Source organism: Anser cygnoides, chromosome 1 (genome assembly GCF_040182565.1).
Source record: "Anser cygnoides isolate HZ-2024a breed goose chromosome 1, Taihu_goose_T2T_genome, whole genome shotgun sequence".
Taxonomy (NCBI): domain Eukaryota; kingdom Metazoa; phylum Chordata; class Aves; order Anseriformes; family Anatidae; genus Anser; species Anser cygnoides.
Window position 1 is genome coordinate 65,774,136 of NC_089873.1, and position 17,555 is coordinate 65,791,690.

Genomic DNA, 17,555 nt, shown 5'->3' on the forward strand with positions numbered 1-17,555 from the left:
TTTTATGTGTGTATTTTCAGTTGATGCTCTCATAGTCAAGCAGAGATTACACAATAATTTGGTGTTATAGCACATAGGGTGTGTGTTACAAAGAGTGTTCTCAAATACCACCTCACTCAGTGTGCTACATGTGCCTTTACAAAAAGGCCGCTGTGTGTCTTACCTTGTTGTATCCTCTCAATCTGAGAATCACAGGAAAAGACTTTGAGAATCTAAAAAGGGTGTGGAGGATGTGGGATATGTGAGCCCCTGCTGAAGAATAGTTAGAAGTCACTCTCATTCAAATGTTTGTGTACTCTTACACAATAGATCATTCCAAGCCGTGCTGTTCATTTCAACCAAATTGATAGTAAATGCATTTAAGAGTTCACCAAAGACTACAGAACTGCCATTGCAGAGCAGTAAAGTATCTGGATGCTTCTCCAATGATATGCTGTTTGATGAATACATGAATAGAGTTACCGTGTCCACTCTGGAAACTTAAAAGTTAGGTAATGTTTTCAGTGTTTTTAAAACACTATACAACTCTAATTTTCTCATTCAAGTAATTGATCATATGGAGCAAGTTGCATGTATGACTACCGTATAAAATGTTCTCTTCCTTCACCATCTGTATTGAAAATACAAGTTTGTAGATGGCTTTTTGGATTTGTCTTCTAGGGCCTTGAGGGGAATGGGTGGCTAAACTATGCGTGTGTACTCAGATTGTTAGGTTAACTGATATTGCAGTTCATAACTTTGATGCCGTTGGGCACCAAAGTACTTTCATGTCATATAATATGAACATCCTAAATGTATTCACATGCCTACATTTAATATTAATGTTTGTTGTAAGGACAATATTATTTTAACACAAATAATTAAAAAGTGGAATATGTATTCTCTCTGGAACTACTCTCGTATTTCCATTTGTTGGTTTGAAACATCTGCCTACTTATATACGGGAGAACAAGCTATTTCTGCTTTCTGTCATTTTATTTCATACAGAGCTCTCTGAAGCATACTGGTTCTGTGAATTCGTATCAACAGAAATATCACGTGGACATTTGTATCCTCCTGTTTGCAAACTCCAATCTTTAGAGCAATGTCATAGCCAGTCATGTACTTTTGGCTGCATTCTAGCCCCAGTGGAGAAAGATTTTCATCCTACATCATTAAGCATTGCTACTCTGGAGTAAAAAATTTGAAAAAGGCTTATCAACACAGCTGCATCCTATAGCTTGTTGAAACAGAAACCACAGCATTATTGTTTTCAGTAAGCATCTAGTCAAATAAATGCTGTAGATGCTTGCATATGAAAATAGTATCCATTTAGATTAGCTTGCCAGGTAGATCATAGTTTTCTTTTAGTGGATTCATCTGCCATTTTAGCAGTTTATTTTGAGTAAGTACATGGTAAGTACTGTTGTGCCTTTTCAACTGAGACGGTGATTCTGTTGAATGAACATTTGAGTATCCTTTCTTTCATATGAGACATCATAAAACAAAATAAAGGAACTGGTAACATCAGAAAGCAGTGTTGAATTATGCTATGAATTAGAAAGAGAAGGCTGTAGTAATTTTGTTTGTATTTGATAAATGGGTCAAAATGCCTTTAGGCTAATTCTTGCTTTGTTTTCTGCTGACACAGGAGATACATCGACGATTTGAAAATGCTCCTGACTCAGCCAAGACAAAGGCTCTGCAAACTGTTATTGAGATGAAGGTAAATGGTCATATGTAGCCAGTAGGAGAGCATATGCTTGGTAAAACAGGTTTTCATAGGAAAAGCGACTGTATCAAATACCATACTATTTTGTAAGTCTTCTTACAGAATTTAATTTAAGAATTTAATTTAAAAGAAATATATTTATTTTTTATTTTATTATTTCATTATTTTATTTTATATTACTGATAAAGGAAGACACACAACTGCTTCATGACACAATGAAGACTGCTTACTGCCTGCCTACAACAGCATATAGAGATTTCTTTCAGTTAACTAAGAGTCCATTGTATTGCAAAGATGAGTGTGGTGTATTACTGGTTCTTTGTGATGATGTGGTTTACTTTTTTTATTACACTATCAACCCTTGAAATGTCATTGCTTCGCCTTCCATGTGTCAACAACATTAGCAATTTGCAACCTTAAAATCCACTTAAAGAATGGGTCATACAGCTAGAAAGGTGCCTGTATGCCATCTTAAATGCAGCTTTTCTGGATGAATTTTCCTCTCTTTCTCCCTCCTTCTTTGTCCGAACCTTATTATTTTGGTTTCCTTCCTTTTTTCCCTTCCAACTCAGTCCATTCCATCTCAGTGTTTTCTGTAGTCATTTCCCATCTTTGTGCTTTCAAAGCCTTTCTTTTACTGTCATTCTTTTATTAGTCTTTTTTATGGTTCATAGCATTGAGAACTAATTTACCATCTGGTAACAATAAGCAGTCTTATTATCAAAAGAGAAACACAGGTATTTCTTGGAAATTATATGAGGGCTGAAATTAAGATACTGTTATAAATTACAATGGAGAACTTTACCTTGATACCTCTGTAATTTTTTGTAGCAAAAGTCTGCTTTCCCAATTTTAACTTGAGCATCAAAAATTAAGCAGGGAATCAGACTACATCTTCAAAATGGTCCTTTAGAACAATCTTATCTTATGAATAAAAAAATATATATGAAGGTCTTTTAAGCTTTTATTCAGCTGTGCTTTGATTATCACACACACAAAAAATGAAGGATTGGTCTATATAAGAATGGAGGGTAGTTTGAAATCTTGTATTTCAGGAAAGACAAAATATTTTGAAGACACTGAGTTTAAAAAAAAAGGCTACTCTCATGGATTGCATTTCATAAAGGCATATGCATGTAATAGAAAATGTGCATGCAACTCTGTGTGCTGTATGAATTCGGTTTTGCTGTTCCTAATGTGTAAGACTTCTAAAGAAACAGTAAATCAAGTAAACTGAAAACCTCTGTTCATTCTGTAGAACCATGAAGATAATGGTAGATAGGCTTTCTCATTGTTCCAGATGTATATGTTTGAACGATGGAAATATTTTATATGTTTTGTGTATGAATCAGAATGCATGAACATCCTTTACTGCTTTATATTACACAAAAAAAGATTGTTGCACCTCTTCCTTGCTTACGGTGCTTTTTATATTCTCCATTTGTGACCCGGCGCAAATTACTATTAACACAAACCTTTTGTTTTTCTTCTCTCTCTCTCTCTCTCTTACCCCATTCTTGCAGCCATGTTACGCTGCTCATTGAATTAGAATTAAATTTCTGTTTTATGCTGGCTTAGCATTACAAGGCAACCTTTTTTCATAGTCCTTTATTTATTTTATGTATAGTGTGTCCAAGCCCCTAGCCATGTTTCCTCTCAGTACGAAATCCTTGTTTGCCTTGAAAGGTATAAAAAAAATTGAAAAATGAGTATTTGAGCACTCAGGCAGATGCTATGCAAGGAAGTATAGATTTGTTTCTGTAAAAACTTGGGGACAAGATTTCAAGGGTGGGTACATGTCCAACAAATTATTTCATATTTTACTTTTAAGATATATTACCAAATCATCTAGCTGTATGTCATTATCTGTCTCTTCAGGATTCAAAAATTTCTTCCATGGAGCGTGGCCTCCGGGATTTGGAAGAAGAGATTCAGATGTTGAAGTCAAACGGAGCTCTGAGTACAGAGGAGCGTGAAGAGGAAATGAAGCAAATGGAGGTGTACCGTAGTCATTCCAAATTCATGAAAAATAAGGTATTGAGAAAACAGTGACGTTAGTAAGATAAAATGAGCCTTAAGAAACAGATAGAATAATTCTTAGCTAAGGAAAGTACCTGTGATCAGGGTTCCCATTCAAGTGCTGGCAAATAGAGTTTATTTGTATGTTGTCCTAAGCCAATAAAATACCTTTAAAATAATTAAGAGAATTTTAAAGACAAATTTCAAAATAGCATTATGACAGTTCTTTTATTTCAAAAGTATTTTGTGGTTATCTTTAGACCATTGATAATCCATTATAGTTTCAGGTTTTATTTTGTCTATAGGCTTCTCAAATGTAGTCTATTGAGAGAAAAAAAAAAAGGGTGTTTCTTTTTGTGACCTGTTGAATAAATTATGTTTTATTATGTAAAAAGGCTAAAAAGAACATGAACTGTCAGTATAACAGCTTTCCATAATGCTCTTCTTCTAGTAGTGGAGTCAGAATATGAGTAGATTCTACAACAGTCGTCATGCCACTATTAATTTATGCACTTGGGAATATTTGTGTCTCAGGACAAATACAACAGTGAGATATGTTGGTCCTCAGACATAAAGATGAACACTGCAATGTTAGTGTATAGCCAAAATTGTACTATAGACAAATATCAATTGCTTCTTTGTTTCTCTCAAAGAAGTGTTTCTCAGTCTTCTAGGTAGGGAACCCTAACGTCTTCTAATAAAGATTCAGTCTCCCTTGCACGGTAAATTTAGGTTTATTGTCAGCAGTCCTGCTTTTCTTAGTAACTTGTGCATACTCCTTAAAAGCAGTGCACAAATCTCTGGAACAGAGGTTGAAAATTGCTAGGTCCTGAACAGTTCTAACCTACTGCATTTATCGTGCTTTAAGTTACTTGTCTTATATAAAGAATGCTGGAGAAAGTTTCTTGGAAAATTATTACTTGCCCTAAAGAAGAAACATATAGTAAGTATATGTTTCTTCCAGTTCCCTCACATCAGCTCACTGATTTACCTCAAGATAACCACATCTATTCTTTTATACTTTCCTCCTTTATCCTACTGTTTTGCTTCTAGGAACTGAAGGATACCCCCTTCCAAATTAGGAATGGAGGTGACGCTTTTCTTCTTTCTATCCTTTTTTTAAATTTCCTTATTCTTTTTCATTTCTTTATTCTTTCCTTCCTTTCTTCTTCCCTTATTAGCAACACTTTTATTTTTCCTTCTCTCTGTGTTCTTACAGATCTGTCTGTTCAGCTACTTGATTAATTTCTGGGTCTATTCTGTTTACTGTGTCTGCTCATTACTTTTCCTGCAGAAAATTTGTTCCCTTTTGGTAACTATTCACTCATGAGTCATAACCAGCTCCATTCTTTATATCTTGCTATCCTGCTCTGTTTTTTAAATGCACAAAATTGTTCAGGTTTTCTTTCAATATTGTATTGTATAGTCATCTGTGGCTGTATCTTGATAATTAACTTTTTTTCTCTTTACTGCAAAACCTCCCTTTTCCTGTCCTGATTTCCTGATGAATTCCAGTTTCAAAACTGTTGGGTGAAGTGCCCTATATTTGACATATATAACCATAACTATACATCTTTGTTTCATAACCAAATATTTGTCTGGCAGCCTATGTGAAATCACAGAGACATAAAACTTCTGTTTTGAGAAGACTTAATGAAGAATAGATGAGAAAATGAGTGACCAATGTTGATCCTTCTGTTCAGTTCTTTGTCACTTTTAGTTACTTGTTTGAAACAGGCTAACTAGAAGATGGCAAATAATAAATATTTAAAGCATAACAATGTCGTGACAGGTAGAGCAACTGAAGGAAGAGCTAAGTGCCAAAGAGGTTCAAGGGGAGGACCTGAAAAAAAGAGTGGCTGGTCTCCAGGCCGAGGTCTCTGCCGTAAGATTTATTTTTTGTGTGCAGTGGCCATGCACTGGGGCTTTCTAGCTCTCTTGCTTTCGGGGTAACTTTTCTTCTCTTACCTTCTTTACAACTTTATATAACCATAGAACTAACAGCCTGCTCAGCCCTGTAGCTGCATTTTATTCACGTGGTTTTGGTGTCCATAACATCACTTTTCAACTGAACATTTATATTAGTTCTATTGCTTGTTTTTTAATGGTATAATTCATTTAATCAGTAAGTTATTTTTCTCTATTGAAACAGATTTTCAAAAGCATTCAGCACCCGTTCTGGGGCCAGACTTTCAAAGAGATTTGCTTTCCCTCGTGGAATAAAAATAATTTATAACTTTTCAAAATCATGTGCTGAACCCTCTTAACATTCTTTCACAATAAAATGGCAGAAATTGGATGCTGAACACTTTTTAAAACTGATTTTTTTCATATTAGCAGCATGAACTTAGGCTCTTCCTTTGCTGTGAAGGTAGTGCATTTGCTGAGTGTTCATAGTGTCCCATCAAGGAGATGGGAAAACCCATTACTACTTTAACTTCCTTTGCACTGCATTCTTCCAAAAGATCTTTAATGCATTTGCAGTGTGGGCTTACTTCTCCGAAACAGGGATTTCTAAATATAATTACCTTGGGGTGCTACTTCAGAACTTTAATGTAAATGAATGTGGTTCTGTTCAGATGAGAACAATTCATCAAAACACAAGTATTTAGGGTAAGCATCTCTTCTAAGATGGCCTACCCCAAAGAGAATTTCTTTTAAAAAAGAAAGACCAAGCTGGGTTGAGAAAGGTTTGCTATATTTCTCGCTATCTAGTAATTGAAAAGTTCATGTCATTTGAAGTTTTTAAGGAGACTTTTTTGTTTAGATACTGCAGGAAACATAACAAGTAGTAAATAGTTTGTATTGTTCCAGTTATTCTGCTGTGCCTAGCTCCACTGTGCCACTGGTTGTATTGGTCAGTAGCTGACAGCAGAAGTAGTGCCGGTAGCATCAATACTTTTGTATCCTCTTGTTTAAATGGATGGTGAAATCATTCTGTGGACATGTTTGCTTTTAGTAAAAGTATAAAAAACAATCTAGTAATGTCTGAATTAAACAAACAATCAACTATCTAATAGTTCTCTAAACTAAATTCTTTATATTCCTTCACATAATTCCATCTTAAAGACAGAGTTTATGGGGTTGCTTTTTGATTTTTGTACTTTTTTTTTTTCTTTTTAAAGAGATACATGTCCTTCTTCTGCCTCTCCCCTTCTTCCATGTGCCATTTCATACTGGAATACAGGAGTCCTTGATGAAATCTTTTGTTGCTATTTTATTACTCTTTGTTAAGGAATTGTCCATTATTGAAACAGTGTTGTCAAGATAAATTCACATTTACCCAAGCCTTTCAGTAATTTCTAGTAGTACTTGCATTTATTTTGATTTAAAATACAATTTATAGCTTATATCTATTTATTTTTGTTCTTGACACATTCCCAAAAATGGAAGATGACCTGGACAATTCTTTTAGTCTGTGATGTCCTTTAATTTTTGTTTTAAAGCATTGAAAATTAATACTTTTGAGGTGGATGTTTGTTTTTTTTTAGTATCACAAAATTTTCAAGTTAAAAAAGGCAAAACTGTTTAGTTTTTAGAGAGATGCCCATCTCTACTGTATAACATGCAAGAGTAACACATTCATATTTTATTCCGAGATGTATCAGACACAAACCAGAAAGTTGGTTATAAACTTGGACAAAGTCTACCTTCAGAGTTCCATATCCTCTTGAATTAAAAACATATACTCTTTCTCCAAGTTTACATCAAAATTGCCCTGAATGATGATTGTGCTTAAAATGAGATTTCATCTCATCTTAGTGCTTTACTGTTAAAATTTCATACTGTTTATATTTTTAAATGATAATCCAACCTACATGTGTTAAAATAAATATAAATTTCCATACTGATTTAATTCACTAAATTAAATGTAGGAAACTGCTCTCAGCAACGTGTGGTTTCGAAAATGGTTTTAACAGAATCACAGAATAGTTTGGGTTGGAAGGTTCCCAGAAGATCATCCCCCTTTGCCATGGGCAGGGATACCTTCCTGCCCAAAGGCCCATCCAGCCTGGCCTTGAGCACCTCCAGGAATGGGGCAGCCACAGCTTCTCTGGGCAGCCTGTGCCAGTGCCTCACCACCCTGATAAGGAAGAATTTCTTCCCAATATCTAATCTAAACCTTCCCTCTCTAGCTTTAAAATTGTCACTGCAGGCCCTAGTTAAAAATCTCCCTACATCTTTCTTATAGTATTGAAAGGCTGCAGTGAGGTCTCCCTGGAGCCTTCCCTTCTCCAGGCTAAACAGCCCAGGCTCTCAGCATTTGTTCATAGAAGAGGTGCTCCAGCCCTCTGATCGTTTTTATGTTGTTTTGAAGTATATCTGCATCTGCTTTAAGCATCTTTCCTAAATTTAAAGGTTTTTCTTAGAAGAGTGAAATCCTAGTTTCCTAAAGAGTGGGAAAAATAAAGGTATCTTTACATACCTTGTAAACATGAGGCTGGATTGATGGATGGACAGAGAGGATAGAAAAGCTCAATGGTTTGACATTTGAAAGCAAATGTCATGCTTCTAAAGAGAAACCTGTAGCTATCTCATCTTTTCTGATGCTACAGAATGAGGGTACATTGCTGTTACAGTTTTGCTTCATCTTCATTAAAATCTTATCCCTGCTAAGTAACTGGTTTTGGTCAGGCCTTTGAAAGATGGCTAAGAATAGATTGACTCTGTTAAAAAAGAACATCTATTAAAAAAACGTTATTGCTCTCCTCTCTTTCTCCTTGTACCATCTGCTCATGACACAAATTTTTGCTGGCTCTCCATTCAAGATAACTGAAGGCTTTAAAATGATTTGAGACAAGCTTAGGGTATAATACTGTTTGTTGTTACTTATGTGAATTTATCACTATTTTTGAAGCAATGATACAAATTGATCATTATTTTTTACTTTACCCATCTTTTCTTTCTTTTTCAGATCGGTCAGGTAAAACAGGAGCTGTCACGCAAAGACACAGAGCTGCTAGCCTTGCAGACAAAGCTGGAGACCCTCACAAATCAGTTCTCTGACAGCAAGCAGCATATTGAAGTCCTGAAAGAGTCTCTGACAGCTAAAGAGCAAAGAGCTGCCATTCTGCAAACAGAGGTAAAATGGGCAGTTCTGTACTTTGACTTTCTACAGATCAAGAGATAAAGAGCATTATTTCTCTTCCTCTTGCTTAGGTTATACAATTCCATAATGATGCAATACTGCTTGTTTTGAGCACATTGTTTCTTTGCTTACATGCTTGGGTTCCCTTGGCCAGGGCTTTGATGGTAAAGAAAGTATGTGTAAGTGAACATATGTACCTGTGGATGAATGTATGCTTGTACAATATGCTCCTCTAACATATAGTTAATAATTTTTCCAAGGCACAGCTAAAGTGGAAGTTGCAATGCCTGAGCTAGGGGGATTTATTTTCAGTGATCTCGTAGCTAAAAGAGATCAAAGAAAGGAAGTATACAACTTCCTGTGGCTTTACTACTACTATCAACATGTACGGGAACTCTTGCATGTGAACCTGTGCTTATACCTGAAATACGGGCTTTCATGATTTACGAAGCATATTCAAAGACAAAGGAATAATATTTTCAAAACTGATAACAAATTCTTAATAAATTCCCATATTGTGTAAGATGACTGCATGTTTAAATATCAAATGAGCAATAAGTATAATATATACACTACTGGGCATTCTTGAAAAACAAGCATGACATGTTGAGTGAAGACAACATTTCGATCCACTGGCATGGAAAATTGTAGTGATAGGAGAAGTCCAAAAGATGGCGGTCATGCATCAAAAAATCTTTGGGTTGTTACTGCTAAAATAGCAAAAAGCTAAGAGCTGTGAAATAGGCATGCAGAAATTTTGTGGCTAATGGTGGCAGAAAGATTTTGTAATACAAGAGTGTGAGAGAATTTATTTGAACTTTTTACCCTCATGTAGCTTTCCTTTAGCCACATTCAGTAACTCTATGGATGCGCATGGCCTTAGCTGTCTGCAGAAATCAAGTTATGCAGCAAATGTCCTTTGATGTTCTAAGATGGCTTTTCTGATTGTTCTCAGGTTTATGTAAGAGCAGAAATAGTAATTCCTTTAACACAGTAGTGTTGTAGATATGACAGTGAAAGTTGTAAGTTACATCTATAAAGTCATAACAAAAGCATCTATAAAAGTCATAACATAACATCAATAAGCGATGCAAGTCTTACAGGAAAGAGAATATCTTCAGGTATTAAATTTAACTGACATAAGGAAAGAAATGCAAAGAGACCCCACAAAGATCATCTCCAGGTCAAACAGGCAGCAATTTTAAATTTTAAGCACAAGTCGAAAATGAAGGTCTGTGTTTAAACTTGACTTTATTAACAGACAACTTGACATGGGTAAATAACTTGGATTGACTGAGGAGATAGCAGATGGAGAGCTGTTAAGATTCTCTGGAACAAAAAGAGAAAAGTATGCACTCAAAACCTTTTCTGGTTTATTTTTTTTGAACTGGGCCTGTTCAGCCTGGAGAAGAGGAGGCTGAGGGGGGACCTCGTTGTGGTCTACAGCTTCCTCGCGAAGGGGAGTGGAGAGGCAGGTGACCTATTCACTGTAAACACCAGTGATAGGACCCGTGGGAATGGTGTTAAGCTGAGGCAGGGGAAGTTTAGGCTGGACGTCAGGAAGAGGTTCTTCACCGAGGGGGTGGTTGCACACTGGAACAGGCTCCCCGGGGAAGTAGTCACTGCACCAAGCCTGTCTGAATTTAAGAAGTGATTGGACTGTGCACTTACTCATATGGTCTAAACTTTGGGCAGACCTGTGCAGTGCCAAGAGTTGGACTAGATGATCCGTATGGGTCCCTTCCAACTCAGGATATTCTATGATTCTATTATTCTATGATTTTTTAAGTGTATTAAATAAAAAACAACAACAACAACAACAAACCTTTCCTTCCTAGTTTCCTGTTGGCAACAGAAATAGAGTGAGTTAATTTAAATGACCATTTTAGTCGTGGTTTAATTCTACAAGCTAGAAACCTTAATTTTGCATTTGTTTTTATTTTATTTTATATTGATACTTTTAGATTATTACTTGCAACTAGGTTCATTGGTATTTGTTGGTATAACTGTGAAAATGTGTTAGTTTACAATCATAAAATTCTTTTTAAATTTCTTCATTTTTTTTGCTAGTCAGGAACGTACCCTAGATTTGTATATGTTTATTTAGGAAAAAAATAAATAAAAAAAGAATAGAAATTACCTTTCAAAATATTATTGAAAGTAGATATTAGGTAAGCAAACAATTAAAAAATACAAATAGTAGGTTTTGATCCATTATAATGTTTGAAAGTATTACAAATAAATCACTGAGTATTGTGGCAAACTTGCAAAGCTAGAAAAACATTTAACTTCTTCCTTCTATATAGTAAAGAGCACTACTTTTCTGCTCATGACATGAAGTTCCCACAAGAATTAACTTTTAACAAGTTAAAAGGCTTTGGTAGATTTTATCGAAGTTCACGTCTTAACATTTATTGTCATTATTTCAGCTATTACGGGAGGTAAATGTATTTCTTCAACTAAAATGTGCATAATTTAACTTATTTAAAAACAAAAAGACGTTTTTATATACCCTTGATAGACACTCATGATAGTTATTCAAAATATTTTGATGTTATTTTAGCTGAAGGCCACGGTAGTTTGTTGTTTGTTTTTTTTTCTTTTTTCTGTAGAAAATCCTTATGTTCTAGTCTCTAATTTGCTATATTACTATGTAATCGCTGATAATGTCTATTCATCACTGGTTTCTTCCAAATGGGTTTCTCATATAGCACTAGAATGCAAAACCAAATCTCACTTTCTCTGAAACATGAGAACACCTTTAATAATAAAAAGTGCCTGAAAAGAGAGTTTTTCTGCTCTCTGCTTTTAGGTTATTCACATACTTTGCTTCCAGATACCATAACTGAAACTTAACTGAAATAACTGCAGTAACAGTGACGGATGATTTTCTATCTGTCTTCCTGTCCTTGTCTTTCAGTAAGCAGATGCTGTGGAATTAAAACATTAACAGTAGTGTTTTAGAATGATGCCTCTATGACAGACGTAAATGGATTATGGAGTTGTGAATGATATCACTTCTCTAGAAGAGTAGTTCAAATACAGCCTAGTGTGTTTTCCATAGTAAAATGTAGCAATCTGGCATGGATTGAACACACAAAAAGTGCTGTTGATTAATCAGAGTACTCCTTTGTGTCAGAGTTAAGTTGAATATTTAGAATTATCCATTTATGTTCATGAGAATTTTTATGTAATTTCAAGATATTTATACTTTTTGAAAGATAATCACATCTTTTTCATCCTTGCTGATGTATCTGACAAAAAGCTCGACAATTAAATCATCATGCACATTACCTTTCTTCTGTTTTCAGGAGTGATCTCCTCAAGCATAAGATTGAAACGCATTGATAAAGTACACTGTTGAGATGTTTGTTGCATCCTGTGATGCAACTGTTTCGGAAAGTGTATCTTTCTATAAAATAATTTTCACTAGCAGCAGGGTAGGAGCATGAGATCCTGCTTGGCCTCACTGAGTTGTTGACAGCAGCAGTCAGTGTTAAAATATCTCTAGACCTTCTCTTTAGACACCTAGAGGAAATTAGGAGGATGAGGAGAGGTACATTCTCTGCCATATATTGGCAGAAATACTTACAGGGAAGAGATATTTTAAGGTTGTATTTAAGTAAACATTTTGAGGGAAAAGAGCATACCTTCATGAGCCTTTGCCAGTTAGTCTTCTATTAAAGAAAACTGCAGATAGATGAGGAAAAGATGTTAGTAAAATGTCTCAAAAATGCATCTGACACCTGCCATTGCTAGAATTACAAAGAACAGTGTCCTATTTTGTGGTGTGTTTATCTTGAGGGCTATTGGGTGGAGAGGATATTGTGGTTAACTCTTCATTTTCTGAAGGAGCCTTTAAAAATAGCTCTAAAAGTGTACAATCCTTTTGTAAATAAAACAAAAAGTAAGTATTTATTTTGGATTTTTTTCCATGTAAAGTTAGTATTATGTCCCAGTGAGCCCTTTAGCTTAGTTCATTGCTGGCAGGTATGTGACTTCAATGGGAAGTTAGATTAATCAGTGAGAACTTTCCATTTATATACTGCCCATGCTGGCATGGTACTGTGCTTGGTCTATTCCAGATGGTAAATTCAGATTTATATTCAATAGAAAAATGAATTCAGTCCTCAGGACATACGTTATTTGCTCTGAATGTCTTAATAGAACGCAGAATTCTCTGCAGTTCTTACTTTACTGGGGCTTTTACTGGCATTTTGGAATTATAGTAGTAGACTCTCCCAAACCAGAGGCACTTAGAGAGTGGATCACATTTAATGAGGTGTGTGTGAATGGGAGCTGGGTGTCTCCAGCAAGACTTGTTAGCACAGGCCCCATTAAGACCTGTGCAGACACCTGCAAACTTTCCCAGCGCACAAAACTGTGTTCACCGTGTTTATTTAATACCATGTACTAGAGATTGTGGAAGAAGAGTTGGAACTGTTTTCTGACCTGAGCAGGCCCTGAAAATAGTAAGTACATCAGTCCTGCCTTGAGCTTAGAGGCCTAGGAAGTACCATACAGGCTCGGCCCAGTGTGTGCACCTCAGCTCTGTGAGGTACTCATGTCATCTTAGTTGCCCAGGTAACTGGGAGCTGCATGTTCATAAAGAATTCACTTCTACATGCCAGAATGGATGTTGCTGCAATTGGTATAGCAAGTTGAAGAGTCAAATGTAATTTAATTATTAAGATAATCAATGTCAAAAATTGAGAATCAAGTCCTGTGAACTGCCACAGTATGCAAAATCAGTCAGTAAACATAGCTTTTAAGATTTAACTCCTGACCATGCTCTCAGGGAAACAGCTGAACTCATTTTGTGTTTACTGTCTTTCAAACAAACCAAATAGTAGAATATCACAAAAGTGATCCTTTCTAAAGTGTCATTATTCATTTCAGGTATTTGGATACTTTATATAGCATTATCCGTGGCAGCATAAAAATAACATTTTGCCTCACACACCAAGTATATTTTTATGTCTTCCTTTGTGCATTTCTCAATTATCTCTGTATTCTGAGTGCTGACATAGATAGGAGAGAATTACTTCAACATCTGCCTTATAAAGTAGCTGGCTCTTGTTAGAAGTCAGAGCAAGCTCTTAACACATTTCAGGATTGATACTCTATCTGTTTCTTTTGCTGCCAATAGTATAGTAAGAACAACAGAGAATAAATATTTTGAATTTTGCCATTAGAAAGAAATCAGGCCTTAGATAAAATGTTTGGGAGATTCTACCTTCTGATGTGACTGAATGGAGCAGATCTTGTTCACAGATCCAAATGAATGGTTCAACCATGGTTTGATCACATGGCAGTCAGATGTGAAGAGTCAGTCTCAGGAACAGAGTAAAGTATGTTTTTTTCTAGGCATCATTGACATCTTCACAAACCCAAGTGCAAACCACCAGCATCACAATAATAGCCTGATTGCTGGTGCACGCTAGGGATGATGGGAAAAATAAGAAAAAATATGTGGAACCTAAGTCCTGTTGTCTCAAGCTCCTTGGTTACTTCTGAAAATTTCTGTGGACTTTTGAAAATTTTGGTGATTTCCCTAAGCTATAAATTGGTTATTTGCTTCTTAAAGTTAAGACTAATTATAAAACCCAAGATTAAAAAAGAAAAAAAAAAAGGCTTAAGAATAAATTTAGTTTAAATATTATGTAATTTCTTGTGTTAATTCTGGTAAATATTGGAGTTACTAATGTTCTAGTTTTTCTTGGAAATTCAGAATTCTGCGTGCTTTATATATGGCTATTAGGAACAGTCATAGAGTATTGTTTACTGCTACAGGAAAATTCTGTGATTCTGTGCCTCCTAACACCGTTTTTCGTACATGCTTCTTACAAGGAAGAAATTGAAAAATCTCATGTATGGTACACAGCTGAAAAGAGGTGCCTGTCTAGGAAGGCTATTGTGTTGAAGGCAGCCAGAAATGTTCTTGTTTTACTCAAGCTTCTTGGAAAATTGGATGGTATGTGGAGGCCAAGTTAGCAAGCACGTTGTTATACGAAGAACTAGCAGTTGCCTGAGCTGTGCTGTAAGATTTTACTTGCCATGCGTAATTAAAGACATAGCAGACTATTACTGTGAAAGCAGTTGGGTTAAGTCTGGGTTAAGACAACACCATCCAGGACACAGAAGTCAGGAGAAGGGGCGTCAGCACCTCAGTAGCTGTTTGCCTAGTCGTTTCCATGTGCAGAGAAAATCTTAAGCTGACTTTGTTGAAGTTGGCATCACCTGACTCCCACAGACCTCAATTCTTGTCACTGTGGGAGGATGCCATACATAAACTGAGTTGACATGAATAAACAAGTGCAGTGTTCTGCCAGGAATAGTGTTAAGGTGATGACTGTGTATCCTGCCAGCCTTTGAAAATATTCCTGAGTGTTTTCTGTGGTTTCCTAGGCAGGGACCTCACACAAATAAAACCAGGAATGCAATTTACCCCAAACCATAAGCTAATATAGAGTTCAAAGAGGATAATCAATCAGAAAATGGAAAGCTTTCTGTGGATAAATTTCTGTTTGCAGATGTTCTGTGTTCATGTAATACTTTGCTGTAGACATCTGGAGTGTCTCAAATATTTTGTAACACAAATGTTGAGGGTATGTAGATATGCTTGTGAGAGAGATTTTCAGTTTCCCTTCAAGTATGAATGAAAATGACAATTAGTTTTACTATTAGGTATATGCAGAGAAAGACATACCTCATCAATTTCTGAATCTGTTTCTTAAAAGAAGGCAAAGTCTGCTCCACCTGCTAAACTTTTCATTACAAACAGTGTCAATTCCATATATCACATTTGGGTAGTACCTGTCACTGTAATATCACTACAAAATATACTCCATGCACTGCTTGCTGGGTGAGAGGTTAGGAATGTGCTTTTAATAACGTATGTGTAAGTGAGAAGGCTCCAGACATCAAGGTGGCAGCAGGACTGCAGTGCTGATTGAAAGAACAGGGCAGTTCTTTTCCCCTCTGGCAAGGACTTGTTGCTCTGTGGAAAAAGAATCAGACAAAACAACAATGGCTTTTGTGGGCGTAACATACTGTAAACATAGAGCCTTAGAGGCAACTTTTCCATTAGCAAATTGAAATAAAGTGGAGTTAGAATAACTCATTAAAACTAAATGTTGCTCAAAATGCCGTAAGCAAGTGACTACCTAAACTCTTTCCCTAGCTGGAGTTGTCCTTGTCGTCTTTTCACTTCATGTCTCCACTGTGCAGAAGGACCAAGAAATTCAGTAATCACACTGTTTACTCTGTGTGACTGATGTCCTGTAATGGCTTCAGCTAACAGGAACCAAATCTGATACTGTCAAATAAGATTAGCAGCCAAGCTGGCAGATTTGAGCTTTGTCTGAATGCTGAGTGGATAGGGGTCAGTGGGTTTCTTTTGCTATCTTGAGCAGGTTGCTGGTGTTGGATTTCGTATTCTACAATGGTGTTTGAGATTAGTCTGTGCTCTGTGGTGACCTTTTTTTTCTCATCAAATTTATATTCGGGTAGCTCTGATTCCTTCTCCCATTTCTTTTGTCTTGTGAGCTCTGTGTTTCATTTGTGCAAGAGAACTGTAGAAGGAAAAGCAAAAGCTTCTCAATGTGCAGTTTTGAAGTTTGAGGGTACCACAGAATTCTCAGAGAGTGTTTCTAAGTTTATCGAGACTCTAAGTATGTTTGTGTGTCCAAATTGCATTCACAATATCCTGTAGCATGTCATTTGTTCCATTTTGTCTTTAATACAAAGCTGCATCCTACAGAAAAAAATATATTTAAACTGCTTCATTACTATTTAAAATAAATATTCTTAGCCCTTGTAAAGTAACCCTCTTCCCATGTTTTGATCTGAAGTGGCCACACAGACCTGTGTTTTCATTACCTCCAGGCTGAGCTAATACTTTGATTAAAACCTGGAATATGAAGTGACTATTTGTACTAATAGCAAACATTTAAATCTCTGAACATTAGTAATCTTTCAAATAAAAGGGTTGATTTTCCTATGCATGAGAGAACCTCTGCAGCTTAGAAGAAATGTATTCTTCTGGCTTCTACTTTGAGGGGGAAAAATGCCTGACTTGTATCCTGTAAGACTGAGCTATGTCTGAGGTATGGTTCGAGATACTTCAGGAAGGAACATTAATGTCATATAACTGGGGACTAAAACGTGATTTTTTCAGTGTTTTGTCTCCTATCTATTTGTAATTTGATAGCACACACTTCCTTGTGGAAGAGCAGTTTATCTTTTTTAAAGTTCTCTCCTTCATTGCTAAACAAACCATTTCTGCATGTCTGAATCTAGGTGGATGCATTACGCTTACGTCTGGAAGAGAAGGAGACTATGTTAAATAAGAAGACAAAGCAGATTCAGGAGATAGCAGAGGAGAAAGGGACACAAGCAGGAGAGATCCATGACCTGAAGGACATGTTAGAGGTGAAGGAACGCAAAGTTAACGTTCTTCAGAAGAAGGTAAGATTGTAGACATCTAAGTCAGATACCCATCTTTGATACAACCTTATTCCTAAGCTTGTCAAGACGTCTGAACTAGAATTTACATTTTGGATGTTAGTGATTCAGTCTGTTCACTTAATGAGAAGATGGTGAATGATGAATTTCAATTTAAAGTTTTGAAGAAAAAAGAAAAAAATTCAAAGCAAATGTTCCCTTTCAGTGGGTGCAGGTGCTGCTTCTGGTTCCACTGCACTGTTAAAAAATGCCTGAAGTATTTGTAGGAGG

General features: G+C 36.0%; 1 protein-coding gene across 10 annotated transcripts in view; it reads left to right on the forward strand.

Annotated features, from left to right (window-relative positions):
• ERC1 (ELKS/RAB6-interacting/CAST family member 1) overlaps positions 1 to 17,555 on the forward strand; it is a 309,043-nt gene that overhangs the window by 79,513 nt on the left and 211,975 nt on the right. For 7 of the 10 annotated variants that reach the window (XM_066990214.1, XM_066990218.1, XM_066990217.1 and 4 more), the window contains exons 4-8: positions 1,631 to 1,705; positions 3,590 to 3,745; positions 5,523 to 5,606; positions 8,646 to 8,813; positions 17,121 to 17,288. In XM_066990214.1, the coding sequence (XP_066846315.1) occupies positions 1,631 to 1,705; positions 3,590 to 3,745; positions 5,523 to 5,606; positions 8,646 to 8,813; positions 17,121 to 17,288 (651 nt within the window). The remainder of the gene's footprint in view (positions 1 to 1,630; positions 1,706 to 3,589; positions 3,746 to 5,522; positions 5,607 to 8,645; positions 8,814 to 17,120; positions 17,289 to 17,555) is intronic. The other 3 variants (XM_066990216.1, XM_066990222.1, XM_066990223.1) reach the window with 1 other exon arrangement.